Source organism: Hibiscus syriacus, unplaced genomic scaffold, assembly GCF_006381635.1.
Source record: "Hibiscus syriacus cultivar Baekdansim isolate YM2019G1 unplaced genomic scaffold, ASM638163v2 tig00112383_pilon, whole genome shotgun sequence".
Lineage (NCBI taxonomy): Eukaryota > Viridiplantae > Streptophyta > Magnoliopsida > Malvales > Malvaceae > Hibiscus > Hibiscus syriacus.
The window spans coordinates 3,044,470-3,065,904 of NW_024063319.1; the positions used below are offsets into that span (position 1 = coordinate 3,044,470).

Sequence of the window (21,435 nt, forward strand, 5' to 3'; positions counted from 1 at the left end):
TAGCCTACCCACCATACTATCAATCAGATCACTAGTTATCGTAGATTGTCACATCAATATCATAGACTGTCACACCAACACTGTTAAATATCACATCAATATCATCAATCAACAACAAAAACCATTGATTAAAAGGCCACATCAACTTCTTTTTCGGAGTCTGAAACCCACCTTGAATGTAAAAAAAGTATCTAAAAAAATACCTCAAGTTCCCTTTATTTTATAAACCAAAATTTAAAAATGATGTCTTAAACTTGGTCGCCGTTGAATTTAATAAGAGAAACTACTAAATAAATATTGATTCTTGTGTAAGGTGAAGTGGACCGTCATTGTATTTTTACAGTGACATCAAAAAACCCATTTATTTTCTGTAGAATACTTCGAGTCAAAATAAACTAATTAAACTAAAGAACCTCTTTCGCCAAATAAGCTCCAACTCAGTTTGCTTTGCCTAATTCAAGCTTCAGCTACTATGCAGAAAAATATGAAGCTTTTACATTTTCCAAGCAAAACTGTTTTTTTAAAAAAAAAGCGTATTATAGTTACACTACTACAGTACAGAATGCTGACGAATTTACAATATCTTTCCAAAAGAAATTGTACAATCATGAAACCCTCGTCTCCAAAGAGAGACCAAAAAGCAGAAAAATTGAAGGCAGCCATATGGACAAGGAGTGGTAAAGAACCTCACAGCAAGCAACCATCAACTCTCTGTAAATGAAATTTGTTTCTCCGTGAATTCCACATCTTACTTCCGGTGCCTCCGCTTCTGCTCAGGTCCGTACATCCTGAACTTCCATTAAGGAAATATACCACCTTTTTTTCTATTTGCAATAGAACAATAGTTTATGCAAGGGCAATGTGTACCGGGCTAATATGCATTTACACTGCATTTTTTAAGGATACAAATCTGTGTCGCGACGAGTCATCTTGCTGGTTGCTTCTTTACCATGAATCCGCACCCCTGGTTCCTCCAAGTAATCCCCACGCTGCATCATGGAACCCTTTCGGTCTCTCTCTCTTCCATCATATGATTGTATCCCGGTAGAGAGAGGTGGGGGTGGAGGGGCGACAGGAGAATATTGTCCAGCATCTGATGGCAAATGGTCTCTCTTGAGTTTCCGCCTTTTGGCACCAGTTGCATCAGCATCATCCTCTTTCACAACATTTGCTTTCTCTCTCTCCCTCTCCCTCTCTTCCACCTACACAGACACAAATTTAAGCAAAAACCTTCGCCCAAAATAAAAATACCAATATGATGTCAACGCCCTGATTTTCACCCAATGAGCCATTTAGAAGTCATTTTGCTCTCTTCTAGCTTAACAATTCAGAGCCAAAATTTACGAAGTCAAGAGTCTAAGCATAAAATATAAGATCACAGAAAATCTAACACTTGAATGTGGGATCATGCAGAAAGTACGTAACACAGAGACATTAATATGCGACCTAAAAGTCATTGGTAATAGTAGGAGAGGCTAAACTTGAATAAATGAGCACAGGAAACAAGGACTTAATGGATGTGGGATAACACTGCTAAACAACAAAAATAATATAACAATAAAGATAGAGCATTTCAATACCTTCAATGACAACCCCTCTCTTTCTTCTCGCTTTCTCTCTCGAAAGTCATCCTCTCTTCTGCGCTTCCCATCATCCTGGGAAACCAAGGAATTTTCTTCTGACCGCCTCCGCTCCTCTTCATGTCTTGGAGAGAGTCTTTGAGTGTGTCTTGTACTACCAAACCTTCTGTCAGGATCATCATCCCTTCTGCCAGTAGCATTAACAGATTGAGGAACCATATGAGGAGGTAAAGGTGGCGGTGGAGGCAAGCTTTGCGCATGAAACCGGTCATCTGCATGAGACTTTTCTATGGCTGTATCAGCATGCCGTATTTTACTTCTTTCGTCTTTACTGCGCTCATCCTTAGCTTTATCACCAACTCTATCCAAATTTCTATCAGTGCTTCTCTCCACAGAGCGCTCTCTTCCGTGTCTCTCTATTGATTTGTCTCTTGATTTCTCAGTCAAAATATCATCTGCACGAGACTTTTCAGAGCGCTCCAATCTATCTCTGTAATCCCTGTCATGTCTCTCAGTTCCCTTATCTTTCGATCTATCCAAAGGCTTATTCACATTCCTATAGCCTGCCACCTCATCGTTCCCTGACTTGTCAAAATCAGCTGATCGATGGTCTGTAGACCTCTCCCTGTCAGATAATCGAACTTCACCATCCAGATCTTTCGACTCGATATCCACTTTACGACGCTTACTTAACCTATCAGTCTCTTCCACAGGACTCGTTCTCTTTTGCAGCTTATCAATGGACTTTGAAGCTGCAACAGAACCATCATGCTTAGGAGAATGAACCATTCGAGAAGATTGCCTTGATGCATCAGGGACTTCGGAGCCATCATCTTTCCCTGTAGAAAAACTTAAGTCAGCAAGCTTAAAAACAACAATATCCGTATTTAATTCATCCATGGATACTATTCCGATTAGCCTTTAGGTGGAGCAGAAACTGCTTTACCATTGGAAATGATAGCTGAATAAACGTTTGTAGTCCCACCTTGTCTGCCCTCTATATGAGAGGGAATATCTCTGTCAGTGGCAGAAATTGCAGAAGTTTTTCCAACAGCTTTCACCGACTTGGCCTCATCTTTTCCAGGATCTTGCTTCTGTGTCTTTGTCAGAGATCCAGTAGGTGCAGAGCGTTTGGCAGAGGCTTTTGACTGATGAAGAACAAAAATTTGAAATGTGAAAACACCAAAGAAAAATACAAAAAGTGCCAAAATCATCCATAAGGGAGCATTAGATACCTCTAATTCAGCAGAGTTCTTTGCAGGAATTTTAGCTGCGTGTCTATCCAATTTATTAGAAGAATCATCTGGCGGTTTCTGATTTTCAAGAGATATTGCTGCCCCAGATTGTGAAGTAGGTAAAGGAACAGATAACACAGCATCAGAACCATTGGCTGATATGCTAACTTTTGTTTTCGAATTAGATTTACCGAGAGGGGCATTTTCTGCTCTTTCTGACCGGCCGTCAGATTTTGTTCTTGGAACCTGGTCCTTGACCAAATTCGCATCTAATTGTTGAGTTCCTAAGGCAACTGCCCCGCCACCAGAGTCCTCATTAACATTAACTGATGAACCATTTTGTACAGCAACTGCATTTCCAGGAACAGATTTTAAAGCCAGTGGTGGCACAGGCTTCAGCTCAAGATATCCCATTCCAAATTCCTCATCAGTAACCCATGATGACTGCAAAGTATAGGAATAACACATATGTAAGTGCATGAATAAACAGGAGGAATAGACGTCATGGTTTAAATGTAAGAATAAACTCGAAACAGAAATGTCCCTGGTACTCCATCAAAATCAGACTCCGAAGCGCCTCAAATGCATCTAGTGTAGGAATATAGGTGTCAGTAAATAGATTAAATTAGGAATGCTTTTAATATTATTTTGTGAATATTTCTTGTAGTTACAATCCCTTGCTTTAAGGGATTATATCTTTCCTATCTTAAAGTTTCTGCAGATAGAGATATAGCTTGTTTATAAATATGTAACAAATCCTATTGATTATAGTACAGAATAACAGAGAATTACTTTGATTTATCACATGGTATCAGATTAGGTTTCGACAATTCTAATTCCTAATCGATGGCCAATACTTCTTCCTCTGCCTCCTCCTCTTCTTCTACTGAGATTACCTCCTCTTCTTCTACTCAGTCCACCTCAGCTTCTGCCACTACTGTTTCTAATTTCACCAAGGAACAAATTGCAGATCTTCAGAGGATGTTTCGTCAATTAGCAGGGCCTCGAGCGGGTAATATAGCCATGGCTGAACCAGAAGGTAAAACTTTTCCTACAGCCCTTCTTTCTGAACAGTTGACCCCCACTTGGGTCCTTGTCTCCAGGGCTTCAGATCACATGACTGGCAACAGGACATTGTCTAAAACTTTTTCAGCTACATTTGGCAGGGCTATTAAAACTGCAGATGGTTCCCTTTCTCAGATTCATGGACATGTTTCTATCTGTCTCAATAATAATCTGCTTCTTGATAATGTCTTTTTTGTACCTAATCTTGCTTGCAACCTCATATCTGTCAGTAAACTTTCAAAGGATCTAAATTGTGCTATCAGTTTTAATGAATCTGGATGTACTTTACAGGCACTAGACATGAAAAAGATGATTGGCAATGCCAGCTTGCACAATGGCGTCTATATCCTAAATGGCCCTCCTTCTGCTTTCGAACAGACACCTCCTACTTCTTTCACAGCCTTAGAAAAAATTGATACTGTTATGTTATGGCATTTTAGGTTAGGCCATCCTAGTTTTCAATATCTAGCAAAGTTAATTAGAAAAGAATGAAGAAATAACATGTCTTATTTCTTGAATGAGTACAAGGCTCCTTTTATACAGAGGGAAATTACAACAAAAAAAGAAACTAATTAGAGCCAATATTTGACAGCTTCTACTTTCCTACTTTTTCTTGATTTACATAGAAAACAAATCCTAGAATATCTCACAGATTATGACTAAATCAAGGCTTTCAATGACCAAATTTCCAACACTCCCCCTGAAGATGGTTTATAGATATCTTCCATAGCCAGCTTGCTAGTCAGATTACCAAATTGCTTCTTGTGTAGTCCCTTCGTTAGTACATCAACTAATTGTTCATCAGTTGGAAGATATGTCATGCATATTATTCTCACATTGACTTTCTCCTTGATGAAATGTTTATCCACTTCTATATGTTTCGTGCGATCATGAAGAACTGGATTATGAGCAATAGCAATAGCAGCTTTGTTGTCACAATAGACCTTCATTGGAGTCGAGTAAGAAAACTTCAATTCTTCAAGAATCCTTTTTATCCACATCTCCTCACAGATTCCATGGGCAACGGCTCTGAATTCTGCTTCAGCACTACTTCTAGCTACCATATTTTGTTTTTTACTCCGCCATGTAACTATGTTTCCTCCAACAAAGGAACAATATCCGGACGTTGATCTTCTGTCTATAACACTTCCTGCCCAATCTGCGTCTGTGTAGACTTCAACTTGAAGATGTCCATGTTTCTTGAACAATAAGCCTCTTCCTGGAGTTCCTTTCAAATATCTTAAGATCCTATAGACGGCCTCGAAATGCTCCGCCCCTGGTGAGTGCATGAATTGACTTACCATGCTAACTGCAAAAGCAATATCAGGCCGTGTATGAGACAAGTAAATCAACTTCCCTACAAGTCTCTGATATTGTTCCCTGTCCTTTACTTCTTCAACCTTAGCAGCTTGTAACTTCAAGTTTGGCTCAACCAGAGTTTCAACCATCTTACAACCAAGTAGACCTGTTTCTCCAAGGAGATCAAGAACATATTTTCTCTGATTGACAAATATGCCTTCCTTAGATCTTGCAAATTCCATTCCAAGGAAATACTTAAGAGCTCCCAGGTCCTTAATTTGGAACTCCTTTGCTATTCTTTTCTTCAGAATAGTTAATTTTGTTTCATCATCACCAGTGAGAATAATATCATCAACATAAACAATCAAAATTGCAACTTTACCATCTTTTAAATGTTTATAAAATACTGTATGATCAGCTTGACTCTGCAAGAAGCCATAACTGATAACCGTCTTTCCAAAGCGGTCAAACCAAGCTCTTGGTGACTGTTTGAGTCCATTTAGTGACTTATGTAATCTGCATACTTTGTTACTGCCAAGTTTCTTGTCAAATCCTGGCGGTAGGCTCATATACACCTCCTCTTCCAGATCACCGTTGAGAAATGCATTTTTAACGTCAAGTTGATGTAGAGGCCAATCGGAGTTCACTGCAAGAGATAACAACACTCTAATAGAATTTATTTTAGCAACAGGAGCAAAAGTCTCTTGGTAGTCAATCCCATATGTCTAAGTAAAGCCTTTAGCCACTAATCTCGCCTTGTATCTCTCAACGCTTCCATCAGCTTTACTTTTTATTGTAAACACCCATTTACACCCGACTATTTTCTTTCCTTTGGGTAGATCGACAATCTCCCATGTACCACTTCTCCCTAGAGCATTCATCTCCTCCATGACTGCTAATTTCCAATTCGGATCATCCAATGCTTCCTGTATATTCCTTGGATCAAACAAATGTGAAATCCTAGATGTGAAAGCTTTATGGTTTTTTGATAGTCTGTGATAGGAAAGATATTTTGCAATGGGATGTTGAGTGCAATTTCAGACACCTTTCCTAAGTGCTATAGGGACATCAAGATAAGGAATACTAGGTGAATTGTTGGACAAAGTGGAGGAAATCAAAGGTTTAGTAGGGATAGGATTACCTGAAGTTTCAACACCAGAACTTAGATCTTCAGATTGGTTTCGTGCAGGGTTGATATTTGAGTCTTTATTTCTCAAATGAAATCTCTTCCTAGTATAAAACTGAAGCTCAGAATTCAAATCACGTTGATTAGTTTGTAGTACTTCTCCCCCTGAACGAGAATCTCCTTCATTAGGCACCAACAAACCTGGTTCTCCTAGGCAATCATTATTAGAAACCCTTGAATTTGGATTTTCAAAGCAACCACTCTTAAAAATGCGTGGTTTTTGTGTAGGATAAATGACATTGGGTAGTGGGATAGAAATATCCCAAAAATTGTCTTCTACATCACTTGTCTCCCCCTGAAGAATTTTTTTTGTGAAATAAGGTTTTGTTTCCAAAAACGACACATTCATACTCACATGAAATTTTTTTGTTTGAGGATCAAAACACTTATACTCCTTTTTATTTGAAGAGTACCCCAAAAAATGCATTTAATAGCACGTGGGTCAAGTTTTGAATGAAATTGGCATGGAACATGAACATAGACAGTACATCTAAAAACTTTGACAGGTAACTCAGAAAACAACCTTGTTCCAGGAAAAAGATGATTTTAGGCAATCGAGTGGTGTTTTGTATGTTAACACCTTAGTAGGCATCCTATTTATCAAGTAAGCGGCTGTTAAAACTGCTTCACCCCATAAGTATTTGGGAACATGCATGTAAAATATTATGGCACGTGCTACTTCAAGTATATGTTTATTTTTTCGTTCTGCAATGCCATTTTGTTGAGGGGTATCCCGACATGTAGAGTGATAAAAAATCCCTTTCTCTTTCAAAAAATCACCCAAGTGCTCATTAAAATATTATGTTCTATTATCAGAATGTAAAATACTAATCTTGGTTTGAAATTGGTTTTCAATCAGAGTGTAAAGTTTTTTGAATAAATCTTTCACGTCAGACTTTTTATTCATTAGATAAATCCAACATAACCGTGTGTGATCATCAATAAAAGTAACAAACCACCTTTTACCAGAAATAGTAATAACTTTAGAAGGGCCCCAAACATCACTATGAATCAGATAAAAAGGTTTGGAGGCCTGATAATCTTTTGGTAAATAAGGGGAACGACGGTTTTTTGAAAAAAAATGCAATTTTCACAATGAAAAGAAGAACAATCAATCCCTTTAAATAATTCTGGAAATAAGTGTTTCAAATAAAGAAAACTAGGATGTCCTAGTCTATAGTGCCACAACATTATTTTTTCTCGAATAGAAATTGAACTAGTACCACTAAAGCTCTGAACTTTTTTATTACTGATAGATACTTCATCAAAGTAATAAAGACCTTCAATCATCCTAGCACGTCCAATCATCATCCCCGAGTTCCGGTCCTAAAATTCACAATGTGATTCAAAGAAGGTAATGCAACAATTAGAATCTCTAGATAGTTTACTGACAGACAAAAGATTGCAGGCTAATTTAGGGACATGAAGAACATTATTGAGATTAATTTTCTCTGTTAGTTTAATGAGTCCTTTTCCTGCAATAGGTGAAAAACTACCATCGGCAATTCTAATTTTTTTATTTCCAGGGCAAGGTGAATAGGTATTAAATAAATGAGAAAACTAGTCATGTGATCTGAGGCTCCGGAATCTATTATCCACGGAGAGGAATTTGGACAAGAAAGGGCTTTAGGATTACTACCTGTTTGTGCCAAAAAAACACTAGGAATACCGGATGAGAAATTAGATTTTATCAGTTTCAAGAGTTGATCAATCTGCTCTTTGTTGAAGGGACCTGAGTCAACTTCACTTGCAGTAGGAATTCCACGATTCTTCTCTCCTTGCTTGTTGCTTTTCCAGTTAGCAGGTTTGCCATGAATTTTCCAACATGTCTCACGTGTATGGCGGGGTTTGTTGCAAAAATCGCACCAGACCCGTGGTTTATCATCAGACCTGCGCTGGTAGTTTGCTGCCTTGTAGGCTGCAACATCACTCAATAAGGCAAAATTTTTCAATTAACTCACCAGTACTCTTCTTTTTGAGCATGACATTCCTTCGGCTTTCTTCTCTTCTATCTTCGGCAAATACTTCGCCAATGGATGGAAGAGGAGGTCTGCCAATAATCCTTCCTCATACTTCATCAAACTCAACATTGAGGCCGGCAAGAAACTTGTAAATACGACTATCTTCTACAGTTTTCTTATGGTGATTACAGTGTCAATACTTTTCCATTCGTATGTGTTGAAGAGATCAAGATCTTGCCACAGCCTTTTCAACGAATGGAAATATGTGGTGACAGAATTATCTTCTTGACGAATCTCCTCCAATTTTAAAGTCAACTCAAAAACCTGAGATTGGTTGCCTAGGTCAGAATACATCTAACTAACATTATCCCACAATTCTTTTGCAGTAGGATAGCACATGTAATTGGAGCTTATGTCCTCCATGGAATTGACCAGCCATGTCATAACCATGGAGTTTTCAGCATCCCAAGTAGCGTACAGCGGATCACCAACAGCAGGAGCCTTCTTGTCACCAGTGATGTAACCGATTTTCCCTTGTCCACGAATATACATCCGGACTGATTATGACCATCGGAGGAAGTTGTCACCATTTAAGCGGATGGTGGTGATTTGGACAGAATGAGAATTGGAGTGGTGTTGCGGAGTGGCCGCAGCAGGGGTTGAGGTGATTTCCGACATGGCTACAGTGATTTTGGAACTGCTGTGTTTTAAGGTTAAGAAACGATTATGGCTCTGACACCAAATTAGAAAAGAATAAAGAAATAATGTCTTATTTCTTGAATGAGTACAAGACTCCTTTTATACAGAGGGAAATTACAACAAAAAAAGAAACTAATTAGAGCCAATATTTGACAGCTTCTACTTTCCTACTTTTTCTTGATGTATATAGAAAACAAATCCTAGAATATCTCACAGATTATGACTAAATCAAGGCTTTCAATGACCAAATTTCCAACAAAGTTATATCCTTCTTTTTTTATTAATAAAAAGCCACATTTGTTTAAATGTCATATTTGTTCTCTTGCTAAACATACCAAAGCATCCTACTCACCATCTAAATATAAGCCTTCACGCCCTTTTTTTTTATCCATAGTGACATTTGGGCCCTTCTGGAGTGAAGAATGCTAATGGCTGTAAGTGGTTCATTACATTTATCGATGACCATAGTAGGTTAACTTGGACTTATTTAATGAGAGACCAATCTGAAACTTGTCATATTTGAGAGATTTTATACCATGGTTGACACCCAATTTCATTCCAAAATTCAACATATTCATTCTGATAATGGCAGTGAATTCTTTGCTACATCATTGGGTGATTTTTTCAAAACCAAAGGCATAGTTCAAATCAGTTCCTATGTTGACACTCCACAGCAAAATGGCAATGCCGAGAGGAAAAATAGACACCTCGATGTTACCCGTTCTCTTCTCTTCACCAACAACGTTCCAACGTACTTGTGGGGAGAGGCCTTGTTAATTGCCACATATTTGATAAACCGTATGCCTAGTAAGGTTTTGAATTTCCATACTCCTCAATCCATTTTCTTGGAGAGTTACCCCCACTTCAAGCCTATTTCTTCTATTTTACCTCTTAAAGTCTTTCGCTGCATTGTTTTTATCCACAATTCTGCTCCTAATAGGTCCAAGTTCGATCCTAGATCCCTAAAATGCATTCTGGTAGGGTATTCTTCACTAAAGAAGGGTTATAAATGCTATCATCCACCTTCTAAATGATTTTATGTCACTATGGATCTCACATTTTTTGAGCAGACCCCTATTTTCTTAAAGCTGAAATTCAGGTGGAGACATGGAATGATTTTCAACCTTATCCTCAACATCAGATAACCTCTCTTAATTTTTCAATACCTTCAAATTTGTCACCTTCAAATCCACCTTTGTTACCTACACCTATTACCTTTCCTTCCATACCTTCAGGTTCTTCTACACCCACTCCTAATAATCATCCTGATACTTCCAAAACTACATCTCCTAAACAGCTTCTGTGTTACACAAGAAAAAAGAAAACTATACCTAAGGCTATTCTGCAATCTGACACTTGCCGAGAGTTGGATTTAGGTCCAGCTGCTAATGTGGAAGAAGGAAATGAGTACAGTAAGTGCACTTCTCCTAATCTTGATGATTTTCCTATTTCCATTAGAAAGGGAGTAAGGCAATGCACGAAACACCCTATTCAAAGATTTACTGGTTACAACTCTTTATTGACGTCTTTCCAAGCCTTTACAGCTAGCTTGAATGAAGAACAAATCCCCTCAAATATTGATGAAGCATTAAAGGATCCTAAATGAAGAAGGGCTTTTGAAGAGGAAATTAGTGCACTTGAGAAAAATGCTACATGGACTATATCAAACCCTCCACAAGGCAAAAAACCTATTGGTTGTAAATGGATATTTGTTGTGAAATATAATTCTAATGGCAATGTACAGAGATACAAAGCAAGACTAATGGCTAAAGGATATACACAAACCTATAGGGTAGATTTTACAGACTTCTGCTCCAGTGGCTAAACTCAATACAGTTCAGGTACTACTAAGTCTTGCTGTCAACCATGACTGGAAACCTTTGTTTGGCATGCTCATCACAGAGTAGCAGTGAAGGAGGAACTGCTGAAGAGAGGAGTTACTGGGGTGGAAGACTCTGTGTGCTCTTTGTGCAGGAAGTGTAATAAGTCGGTATCACATTTGTTCCTGCATTGTGATGTGGTGTGGGACTTGTGGGCCAAGTTTTTAAAGTACTGGAATGTTTGCTTTGTGATCCCGGCCAAGTTGATGGAATTCTTAATTGCATGGGATGAGCTAGTTTCGAGATCTCTCATATGGAAGTTTATCCCTAGGGCTGTGCTGTGGTCGGTTTGAAAATGTAGGAATGAGGTGATTTTCCAGCAAGGGAAGGTTGATTCTGCGCTGTTGTTTTTCATTACAAGATTCAGAATTGTTTCTTGGTTTGGAACTTCATTTAAGGATGTCCATATTCCTTTCGATTCCTTGATGGGGGATTTAAAACTAGCAGACTTGAATGGTAATCTGAAAAAGAGGGCTCCTCCTTCTAAGTGGAGTCCTCCTCCGGAAGGGTTTTTAAAAGTAAATGTAGATGGTGCAATGGTCAAAGGTTGGGATAAGGGGGGAATAGGAGGATTGATTAGGGATGGTAGTGGTTCGGTGCTTGGGGCGTTTTCAGAGAAGGTAGGGGGTGGTCCTCCTTTACTTACAGAGCTTTTGGCGATCAAACGAGGGTTGATTTTTTTTCGAGGAAGTTGGTTACATTCCAAGTCAGAGGATTATTTTGGAATCGGATTCGACTAAAGCTCTAAAGTGGATTAAAAATCCGGAGCTTAGTACTTCTTTGTTTAAATCCTTGGTGAGGGATATAGCTACTCGTGTGGAAAGGAAGGGTATTATCATAAGGCATATTTCGAGAGTTGCAAATTGGGAAGCGGATGAATTAGCAAAAGCTGGTATAGGTTGATTTTTGGGTTTCTATTGTGGTTAAAGGGATGCAAAGTTATCAAAGGCTCAAGGCGCATCGAGGCGCAAAGTGTCCTGGAGCCTTGAGGCGCGAGGCGCATGATATCCAAAAAATTATAACACATGTATATATTAATGCAATCAAACTCAAATATCATAGATACCCAATATTAGGCTTCAATAGAGTTTATTCTCAAATTCAAAATACCAACCTAAAGTTATAAAAGTTATCAACAAGCATAATCAAGTACTAAGTTTAACAAAAAAATTCAACATGCAAAAACAAAACATCAAATAAAGTCACTGATAATCATCATCAAACATCAAACTAATCCTCATCATCATCGTCAAGTGGTATGTCATCATCTTCCTCCTCATCAACCTATTATGGGTTTGCTTAATTTTTAGACTGTCACAAATTTTGATAAGTGGAAAAGAAAATATCAAATACTGATAGATAAATAAACTTAGGTGAAGAAAGGACCAAAAACGATTACAAAGCTTATTTGTTTGAAACAACATAACGAAAATGGTCGATCATTTTTGCAAACCATGTATGCATAGAAGAGAAGGCCCTGCAGTAATAATTACAAGGTTTTAAGCCCACATCGCGCCTCAATTGCACCTCGACTGAGCCTCGCGCCTCAAAGCCTCGCTGCGCCTAGGTGTGCCTAGGCTACGTGCCTCGCCAGCGTTGAAAAAGCCCCGTCCAGTGAGCCTCTGCGCTTTTGCGCCTCAGGCTCGCTTTTTACAACTATGAAGGGATGGATATTTATTTAAGGCAGATCATGAGGGCTGTCAACTGGGAAGCTGACAAATTGGCTAGAGATGGGATAAACTGATTATTTGTCTTGTGGTGGCTGTGTTGAGGTGTTGGAATTGTTTCCATTTATGTAGGGAATTCTGTTTTCAGTCCTTTTGTGTTTTCTGTCTTGTATTATTTCGGTTAGGGTTCTAGTTATACTGCTGCTATTTGTATCATGTGTGTAAATCTTATGTAAAGCAGTATATTATTAGGAGTTGGTTGTACGTTATGATTCAGAATAATAAAATTTAGAGGTGCTCTTTTCCTCCTTCCTATGTCCTTCATGTTACTGTTATAACATGTAGGATATGAAGAGGGTTTTTAATGAGGTATATTTCCTATAAAAAAATGCCTTTCTCAATAGCAAACTCGAGGAGGAGGTTTATATGAAGGTACCACCTGGTTTGGAGTCTATTGAAGGAAATCAGAAAGTGTGCAAGCTTAATAGGTCACTATATGGGCTAAAACAGTCTCTTAGGGCCCGGTTTGAAAGGTTCACCAAAGCAATCCTAAAAAATGGCTACAGGCAATCCCTTGCCGATCATACACTCTTCATCAAGAAAAATTATTGGAACAAAAGAGCTATCCTAATTGTGTAAGTGGATGACATAATCCTAACTGAAGATGATGATGAGGAAATTAGCAGTTTAAAAACACTCCTAAATAAGGAATTTGAAACTAAGGAGTTAGAAAAGTTGAGATACTTCCTAGGTATAGAGGTTGCAAGATCTAAAGAAAGGCTCGTGATCAACCAAAGAAAGTATGTTCTTGACTTACTCAATGAAGCAGCTTTTGTAGGGTGTAAGCCAACAGATACACCAATGGAAGCCAGCCTGAAATTCAACAAGGAGGCAACAAGCTCCTTAGCAGATAAAGATAGATTTCAAAGGTTAGTGGGAAAGCTAATCTACTTGTCATTAACCATGCCATATATAGCTTTTTCAGTAAATGTAATTAGTCAACACATAGCTAATCCCAATGAAGAACACATGGCAGCAGCTAACAGGATCCTGAAGTACTTGAAGAAAACTCCTGGACATGATTTAATGTTCAAAAAGTCAAAAGACAGATCTGTGAAAGTCTTTTCAGACTCTAGCTGGGCAGGGGACCTAACAGAAAGGAGATCTACTAGTGGCTATAGCACATTTGTGTGGGGAAACCTTGTTACTTGGAGAAGTATCGAGTAGTGCTGAGGCATAATTTAGAGCCTTGACATTCGAAAAGTGTGAAGGAATCTAGATACTTAAGCTGCTAAAAGAATTATACCCTGAACTAGATACTACTTTGAAGTTCTTTGTGATAATCAGTCCACAATTCAGATCGCCAGAAACCCAGTTCAACATGATATAACAAAACATGTTGAAATTGATAGGCACTTCATTTCAGAGAAAGTAAATAAAGGGATAGTTGCTCTATCTTACATCCCTTTAGAAGGACAGTTAGCAAACATGTTTACAAAGGCCTTATCAAAACATGTATTTGATAATTTTGTATCCAAGTTGGGATTATGCAATGTATATTCTCCAGCTTGAGGGGGAGTGTAGGAATATACGTGTCAGGAAATAGATTAAATTAGGAATGCTTTTAATAGGATTTTGTGAATATTTCTTGTAGATACAACCCTTTGCTTTAAGGGATTATATTTTTCCCTATAATTAGTTGAGGTCTTTCTTTGGCAAATTATTCATTAGAAGTTGGCAGTCAAGACCGTTTTACTAAGCAGAGGTGTAAAAAGTATTGAGAATTCAAAATGCACGTTCTGTGGATTGGAGCCTGAATCGGTGAGTCACTTGTTCTTTTCTTATAAACAAGTTTGGGAGATTTGGGTAAAATTCCTTCAATTGTGGAATGTATTTTTAGTACTGCCCAATAATCCTAAAGGTTTTTTACTTTCATGGTTGGAGTTGAGGCCTAATTCGGTTATTTGGAAATTTTTGTCGGGTGCCGTTTTGTGGACAGTCTGGAATTACAGGAATCAGATAGTGTTCGAGAATGGCAAGATGGATAAAGCTAATCTATTCTTTTTGGTCAGGTATAGGGTGGTTTCATGGTTTTTGGCTAAAAACAGTGAATTCTCTATATAGGTTGACAGCCTGGTAGGTGACTTAACCTTGGCGGATGTGCATCGTTCCCCTTCTAAGATTGGTATATCTAAGTTAAAGTGGTGTCTTCCACCACCGGGTTATTTTAAGATGAATGTTGATGAGGCTGTTAATTTTGACTGGAGAAGCAGTGGTATTGGAGGAGTCCTAAGGGATGTTGATAATAAGAGGTTGAATTTATTCTCTAGAGCGACAGGACCTTGCCCTCTGATTCTTGCAGAGAGTTTTGCGATCAAAGCAGGGTTAGAATTGTTTTTTGATTCGGTTTGGAGGGATAAGGAGATTCTGATTTTAGAGAGTGATTCCTCTCTTGCTTTGAAGTGGATCAACAACCCGGATCTTTGCCCTGTTTGCTATGTTGATTTGGTCAGAGATATTCAGAAGATTGTGCTGCATTTTAATGTTATTACTAGGCATGTTAACAGATGTATTAATGGGAAAGCTGACTGTTTAGCTAAATTAGGAATAGGTTAGTGAGAGGTTAGGTTGTGGATTGGTGAGAATGGGGGTGGTGGGTTGTTGTAATGGATGTCTTTGGATTGTTTGGTTGGTTTTGGTTATATTTCTTATGTTTGGCAATAAAATTCTGGGCACTCTTTTCCCCCTTCCAATGACTATGGAGTTCTACAAAACTCAATAGTTATGAAGGGTTTTAATGAGGCCTAATTCCTATTAAAAAAATTCCTTAGATAGAGATATTGGATATAAATATGTATCAAATCCTATTGATTATAGTACAGAATAACAGAGAATTACTCTGATTTATCACATCTAGAGCAACCCAGCAAGAAAAAAACATAAAATGTTTTTTGACAAGGACCAAAATCTTTGACATGTTTTCGGCATTGTGTGGGTACAATGGATAAACAGAAACATGTTCGTTTTCCTTGCTTCTTTCCCTCCAATTTTATCAATTACCAAATAGATGCAGAGAAGTATTTGGACAATTTGCCATAAAAAGCTAATAATAATTTTTGAAAAACAAAAATTTTAAAAATTATAACTTTTCAGGGAAAAAAATGAATGGTTTATTTTCATGAAACTATTGTGTTTAGGTGGGTGTCCCACTTTAGCTGTTAGCTAAACTTTTAAATATCTAATTTTGCTTTTTTACTTCCCTTTTCTTGCGTTTAAGCAAGGAAAAAGAAGGCAAAAATCAACCAACATAAGCCAAAACCAAAAAAAAAACCTCAAAACTTATTTTGCCAAACGTTTAATCTTTATATGCTTATCCATAACTCATTTAACCGTGTTTTTTCTTTATGTATTGGTGGTACCCATATCATCTCAAGCTTGCATCAGTGCTTCCTAGGCAGAAAACTGATAAAGCAGTTTACCTTTCTCGCAGCCAAAGCAGCAGCAACACCTGTTGCCAACACCTTGAGATCCTCTCTTTCATCATTTTTAATTTTGGCCACCTGTACCCAAGAGGTTAAATAAACGAGCATATAAATAAATCTAAAGAAACAAATCAAATAAGAAACTGATGATTCTCCACATTTCTTACCCGTTTTTCTAGGTTAATTCCACTCTTTCTGGTAACAGGGAAAACAATAGAAATTTTTGTCAACACTATTAAAGCATTACGAATCTCCATGTACTCAGTTGATTCCAAGCATTGGATCAACAATCTTGTGATCCTTTGGCTCCATTTCCAATGTACCTTTCATAAAAATATAATAATAAAAGAAATAAAAACTTAATCACAGAGAAGAATTAGCATAGAAATTCAAGATAAGCTTAGATAATGTAAAACAGAAGCATCACAGGCTGCATTCCAGAAAGAGACCCTTTGGCTCCATTTCCAATGTACCTTTCATAAAAATATAATAATAAAAGAAATAAAAACTTAATCACAGAGAAGAATTAGCATAGAAATTAAAGATAAGCTTAGATAATGTCAAACAGAAGCATCACAGACTACATTCCAGAAACAGACGATTACCAGTGATTACGTGCAGATATCTAAAGTTTCAGAACATGTTTAATGAGCAAATTTCACATGAATAATTAATTTACTTCAGATAAATTCCACAAAAAAGTAAAATCACATTGAATCCTTCGAAGATAATAATAGAAATACTCTCAAGATATAAGAAATTTTATTTCATGTTCAATTTACAGAATTAGAGTGCACGTAAAATCCCAATGTCTATACACTCAATAAAAACGTTAAGGCAAAACTGCTTAAAAGGTGCCAATCCAACAGATCATCAGTTTTAACAAGATGAAGTGTCAAAGTCAGACCACATAACTAAGCAAATGCCCATGACAGTTTAAATCAATATCAAGTTTCACATATATTATATATTTCCTCAGACAAGATGTTTTATATTTGCCACACAGGTTGCAAGCTGCAAATTGAAACAGACACACCAAACTAGTAAATGTTTCCTCAAAATGAACCTAGTGCACTGAGAAGATTACAACAACAATTTGGTACATCTGTTTTCTTGTACAAGATGTGTAGGCCTCAACCTCGCTATCAACCAAAAGGATATCATAAGGAACAAAAATATATAAAAACTTACCTTTATGAACTGCCCATATGTAACACGCTGGCTATTTGGATATCTATAATAAACAGCAAAGCCCGGCATATTTCCACACTCATGCTCATATATGGACTCATCACTCTGCAAAGGAAGCAGTGGTCAACAAAAAAAAACCATTCAAATCAAACTAAATGTTTCAGTTGACATAAAAATTCCTCTGAAATATTAAAGTATGTATCAAAGCAGTGCCAGTAAATAGATCAACATTGGGTAATACGAGGAAAGCTTAATGGGAATACTGTCTACCTTCCAGTAGTATGCAATCTTTAGTGTTTCATACAGAAATCTCCCTAGTCTTCCCGCTTCATACTCAGTGCAACAGCATATCATGGGTTGTAAGGTTTTGCATATCAGAACATCAATGTGATTCACAGTGTTGAAAAAAGGTGTGCCCAGAGAATGGAGAGTATGCACAAACATTGCACAATAGACGGCATCTGCCATGCTAAAGGTACATCGAGGAAATATACAACGCTGGAGAAACTCCATGTTAATCTTTAGAGTATCAGGGCAGGAACTCAGCCATTTGTCCTTTTCACGAGTAAGTCGCCTACGGACAGATGAGACATTTTCTTCATGCTTATGAAGTTCACTAGTTAGACAATCTAAAGCTTCCTGAATTCTTTCCTTGTCCTTTTTTCGTTTGCTAATTGCTGAACTGGAATTATCAGGAAGCTCTTCCAGAGCCTTAAGAGCAGCATGCTGCTTAGCAATTTCAGACTCATACACGTTTCTAGGAACATAAAGATCATATAGTGTAAGCCCCCAAAAAGTGGCATAAAGGTCAGGAGAGAGACTATTCCAGGCTTTAGAAGGCAACATGGTTTTAACAGTGTCAAGAAGTTCAGACCACCTGCAAAATAACGATTATTGAAAGCAATCAGAGGAGGGGAGCACTTCTGAAACTGTTGAGCTGTTTATTCAGCAACACGAAAATGTCCAATGTACAGAGGACGAAAAATAATATTATCACATTGTAGGCTTCCAAGGAGGACCCAAATCCGGTATCACACGGCTAGAATCATCTTTACTGTCAGACTCTGAGCATGTCATAGCAATATCTGCAGTTTCACTAACATCTAAAGGCCAGAAAACATCAGAACTCCCTTGACACTTGAAGAGCCTCATCACAGGACGATATATCAAAAATGCAACCTGTATTGAGAAAAATAACCTCAAAAAATTTCCTCGTTCTATCTAACCATGTCAAGATTCCCAGACCTCTAACATGGTGCAGCGAGAGTGAAGAGCTCGGGGAGAACTAAACATACCTCAGGATCAAGGTGGTACAAATGCACAAGATCATCAAGTGAGGGAATTAGTTGGGCATAAGCAGCAGGTGGTATCACTGCACTACATAGGAATTCTACATACTGAAGAAAAGTTCCATGGACTCTGTCAAACTGCTCACTAACCATCTTAATGTAAGGAGCATCTGCATTTATGACAACCCTGTAGGTGGTAATAGAAATGAGGTTAAACAACTTATTCCAACAGTCACTTTATAATAGACACCTTCCCTTTAAATTTATTTAGGCAGAATTGAAATCTAACTACAATCATCAAGAAATCAAATAAAAGTGAGCAGATATATGCATACAGAAAAACAAATTACTAAATGTTTCCAACAAACATTGAAATCTTGAAACTTCCTCTCATCCGTAAAAACATATGATACCTAATAATAAACAAGCAACAGTGGATAGAAATGAAATAACAAGTTCAAGAAATATTTACAAACAGCATTATTTTTTTTGATAAAAGTAGGTCTCATTAAAAAACCCCTTCATAATTATCCCTTTCCTAGAGGAAAGGAGCAACTAGCGGAAGGAGGAAAAGAGTACCTCATTTTATTGATATAAAATTCTTACAACCATACACCTTCACATAACAATAGAAAAGACTAATCCCTAAAAATGCAGAAAACATCCTCAATAAAACTACACAGTAACCCAACCCCTTCTTTAGCTAACTTATCAGCCTCCCAATTACAACCCCTAGGAATTAACTTCACTATCAATGCCCTAGACAATACAAAATACTCTATCTCCTTAATTAGATTACTAAAATAAACAGGGGCAGAAGAAAGCGTCTGGATCCATTCCACAGTTGTTTTGCAATCACTTTCCAGAATCAATCTCCCTTTGGTAGACCAAACCCAGGAAAAGAAAAATTCAGTTGCTTTCCTAATTGCTTTCAATTCTGCCAATGGAGGAGGGCCAGATCCAACATATTCTGAAAACGACGCTAGAGTGGAACCATTTGAATCTTTAAGAATACCCCCAATGCCACCAGCCATCCCATCTTTTCTGGCAGCACCATCTACATTGAACTTGTAGAAATCTGCAGGAGGAGGAAACCATTTCTGTACAGCCCTACTCTGAACCTTTGAGCAATTAAGACCGTCTACTAGAGAGGGATCAGCCATTAACGAGTCAACCGAGATCGAAACTTGATGAAACTTGGCTTGAAATCACTTTGCTAATCTAAATCTTACAATGAAGAAGAGGGAAGACCTGTCCAGAACCTGGTTCTCGAAAACAATTGAATTCTTATGTTTTCAAATAGACCACAGAACCACTCCCAAGCATTATAGAGAACATTATAACATGTATGGACACACAACGACCTACATGTATGGACACACAACGGCCTACATAACCAACAACCAACACCCAAGCATATCTACAACTAACCATTATAGGAGCAACTACACAAATCGTTGTACAACTTACAAAGAACGGTGTTGGGCAATAAGTAACAAAAGTGGAATAGCCAACTTAGGTTCATCCTTTGGAAGCAATGAATCTCTGAGCCTATTAGTGGATTTGATCAGTGCCTGCATAAACAGTTTTTAATCAATAAAAAAACATGTTGTGACAGATATGATAGTTTGTGGACAAAATAAAAGGGTAGAACATTTTCAAACACAAATACGTAGATGATAGTTCCTGATTACATTTAGGGTAAACTACGCATTTAGTACCTAAACTATCAGTTTTGGTCCGTTTTGGTACCTAAACTTTCAATTTTTTCAAAACAATACCTAAAGTTTAGTTTTTGTTTTATTTTAGTACTCCCACCATTAAAAACTTAATGCGTTCAATAGCTAAACTATCAGTTTTGGTACCTAAACTTCCAATTTTTTTTCAAAAATTAACGTTAAATTTTGAATAGGGGTTCTAAAATGAAACAAAAACTAAATGTTAGGTATGGTTTTGAAAAAATTGAAAGTTTCGGTACCAAAACGGACCAAAACTGATAGTTTAGGTACTAAACACGTAATTTACCCTTACATTTATTCCACAAAAAAATGAGGATTGTGTTTACTGATTTCTTCTAACTAGTCAAAAATCGAACACACCACTTATAGAAAAAAAAAAGTTAAAACATCAATCTTTGCTTAATGAACCAGCGTAATATCAACCTTTAAATGATCACCTTATTATTTCGAGTTACGCCAAACGAAGTCGCTTGATATCGGAGAGTTTCACTTCCAGCCATTGCATCCAACTGCTCCTCTGTCAGATTTTCTGTAAATTGTACATTTGCCATTTGTTGAATAAGCTCCTGCCTCGATCATAAAACTTCCAGTTAGCAATTTTAGTTTTCAGGCTTAACGATGAAAAATCTTTAAGCTTTCGATCTCTGTGTAGTATGAACCTGCAGGAGAACAAGTTCAATTCCTTGGCCCTTCTGTAACTGATTAACCAGATACTGGAAAATGCCCCTCAGCTCCATTGATGGGTACTTCTTACACCTACAAAAAGATAAAAAAATGAAATAAATAACTGTAGTGAAATCTCAAAAAGAGAAATGATGAATATATCTCAAATTTAAAATCATATACATCATAGCCGATGTTCAATGAAAAAAAAGAAGTAAAAATGAATTGCATGAAACAACATGAAGAAAATATAGAAAAGGATTCCAGGACTTTTTCATCTCATGAATTTTAAGGGTAACACTCCAAACTCCAACAAATACAACAGCTTTATCTATAAAGACAAAGGTTTCAAGACAACTGGAATTCAAAGATATCTAGGAAATCCACTTCATTTTCAGTTTATACAAGTGTGTTTGGATGCATGCGTGTGTCGATGGAACTATTAGTAGAAAATAGGAAAAAATGCATAAAAACCCTCTGAAACTAGGATTACCATGCA

The 21,435-nt window shown here is 37.4% G+C and overlaps 1 protein-coding gene across 3 annotated transcripts in view; it reads right to left on the bottom strand.

Annotated features, from left to right (window-relative positions):
- Nucleotides 1-400: 400 nt before the first annotated feature.
- The window catches only part of LOC120178932 (THO complex subunit 2-like), a 63,195-nt gene continuing 42,160 nt past the window's right edge, over nt 401-21,435 (bottom strand). The window contains exons 13-26 of one of the 3 annotated variants that reach the window (XM_039184692.1): nt 20,933-21,029; nt 20,711-20,839; nt 20,005-20,108; nt 18,541-18,721; nt 18,243-18,424; nt 17,516-18,122; nt 17,246-17,350; nt 16,222-16,377; nt 16,052-16,132; nt 2,816-3,259; nt 2,527-2,728; nt 1,581-2,419; nt 907-1,202; nt 401-788 (exon numbers count right to left, since the gene is read on the bottom strand). In XM_039184692.1, coding sequence (XP_039040623.1) covers nt 749-788; nt 907-1,202; nt 1,581-2,419; nt 2,527-2,728; nt 2,816-3,259; nt 16,052-16,132; nt 16,222-16,377; nt 17,246-17,350; nt 17,516-18,122; nt 18,243-18,424; nt 18,541-18,721; nt 20,005-20,108; nt 20,711-20,839; nt 20,933-21,029 — 3,463 coding nt within the window. In that variant the 3' untranslated portion in view covers nt 401-748. The remainder of the gene's footprint in view (nt 789-906; nt 1,203-1,580; nt 2,420-2,526; nt 2,729-2,815; nt 3,260-16,051; nt 16,133-16,221; nt 16,378-17,245; nt 17,351-17,515; nt 18,123-18,242; nt 18,425-18,540; nt 18,722-20,004; nt 20,109-20,710; nt 20,840-20,932; nt 21,030-21,435) is intronic. The other 2 variants (XM_039184690.1, XM_039184691.1) reach the window with 2 other exon arrangements.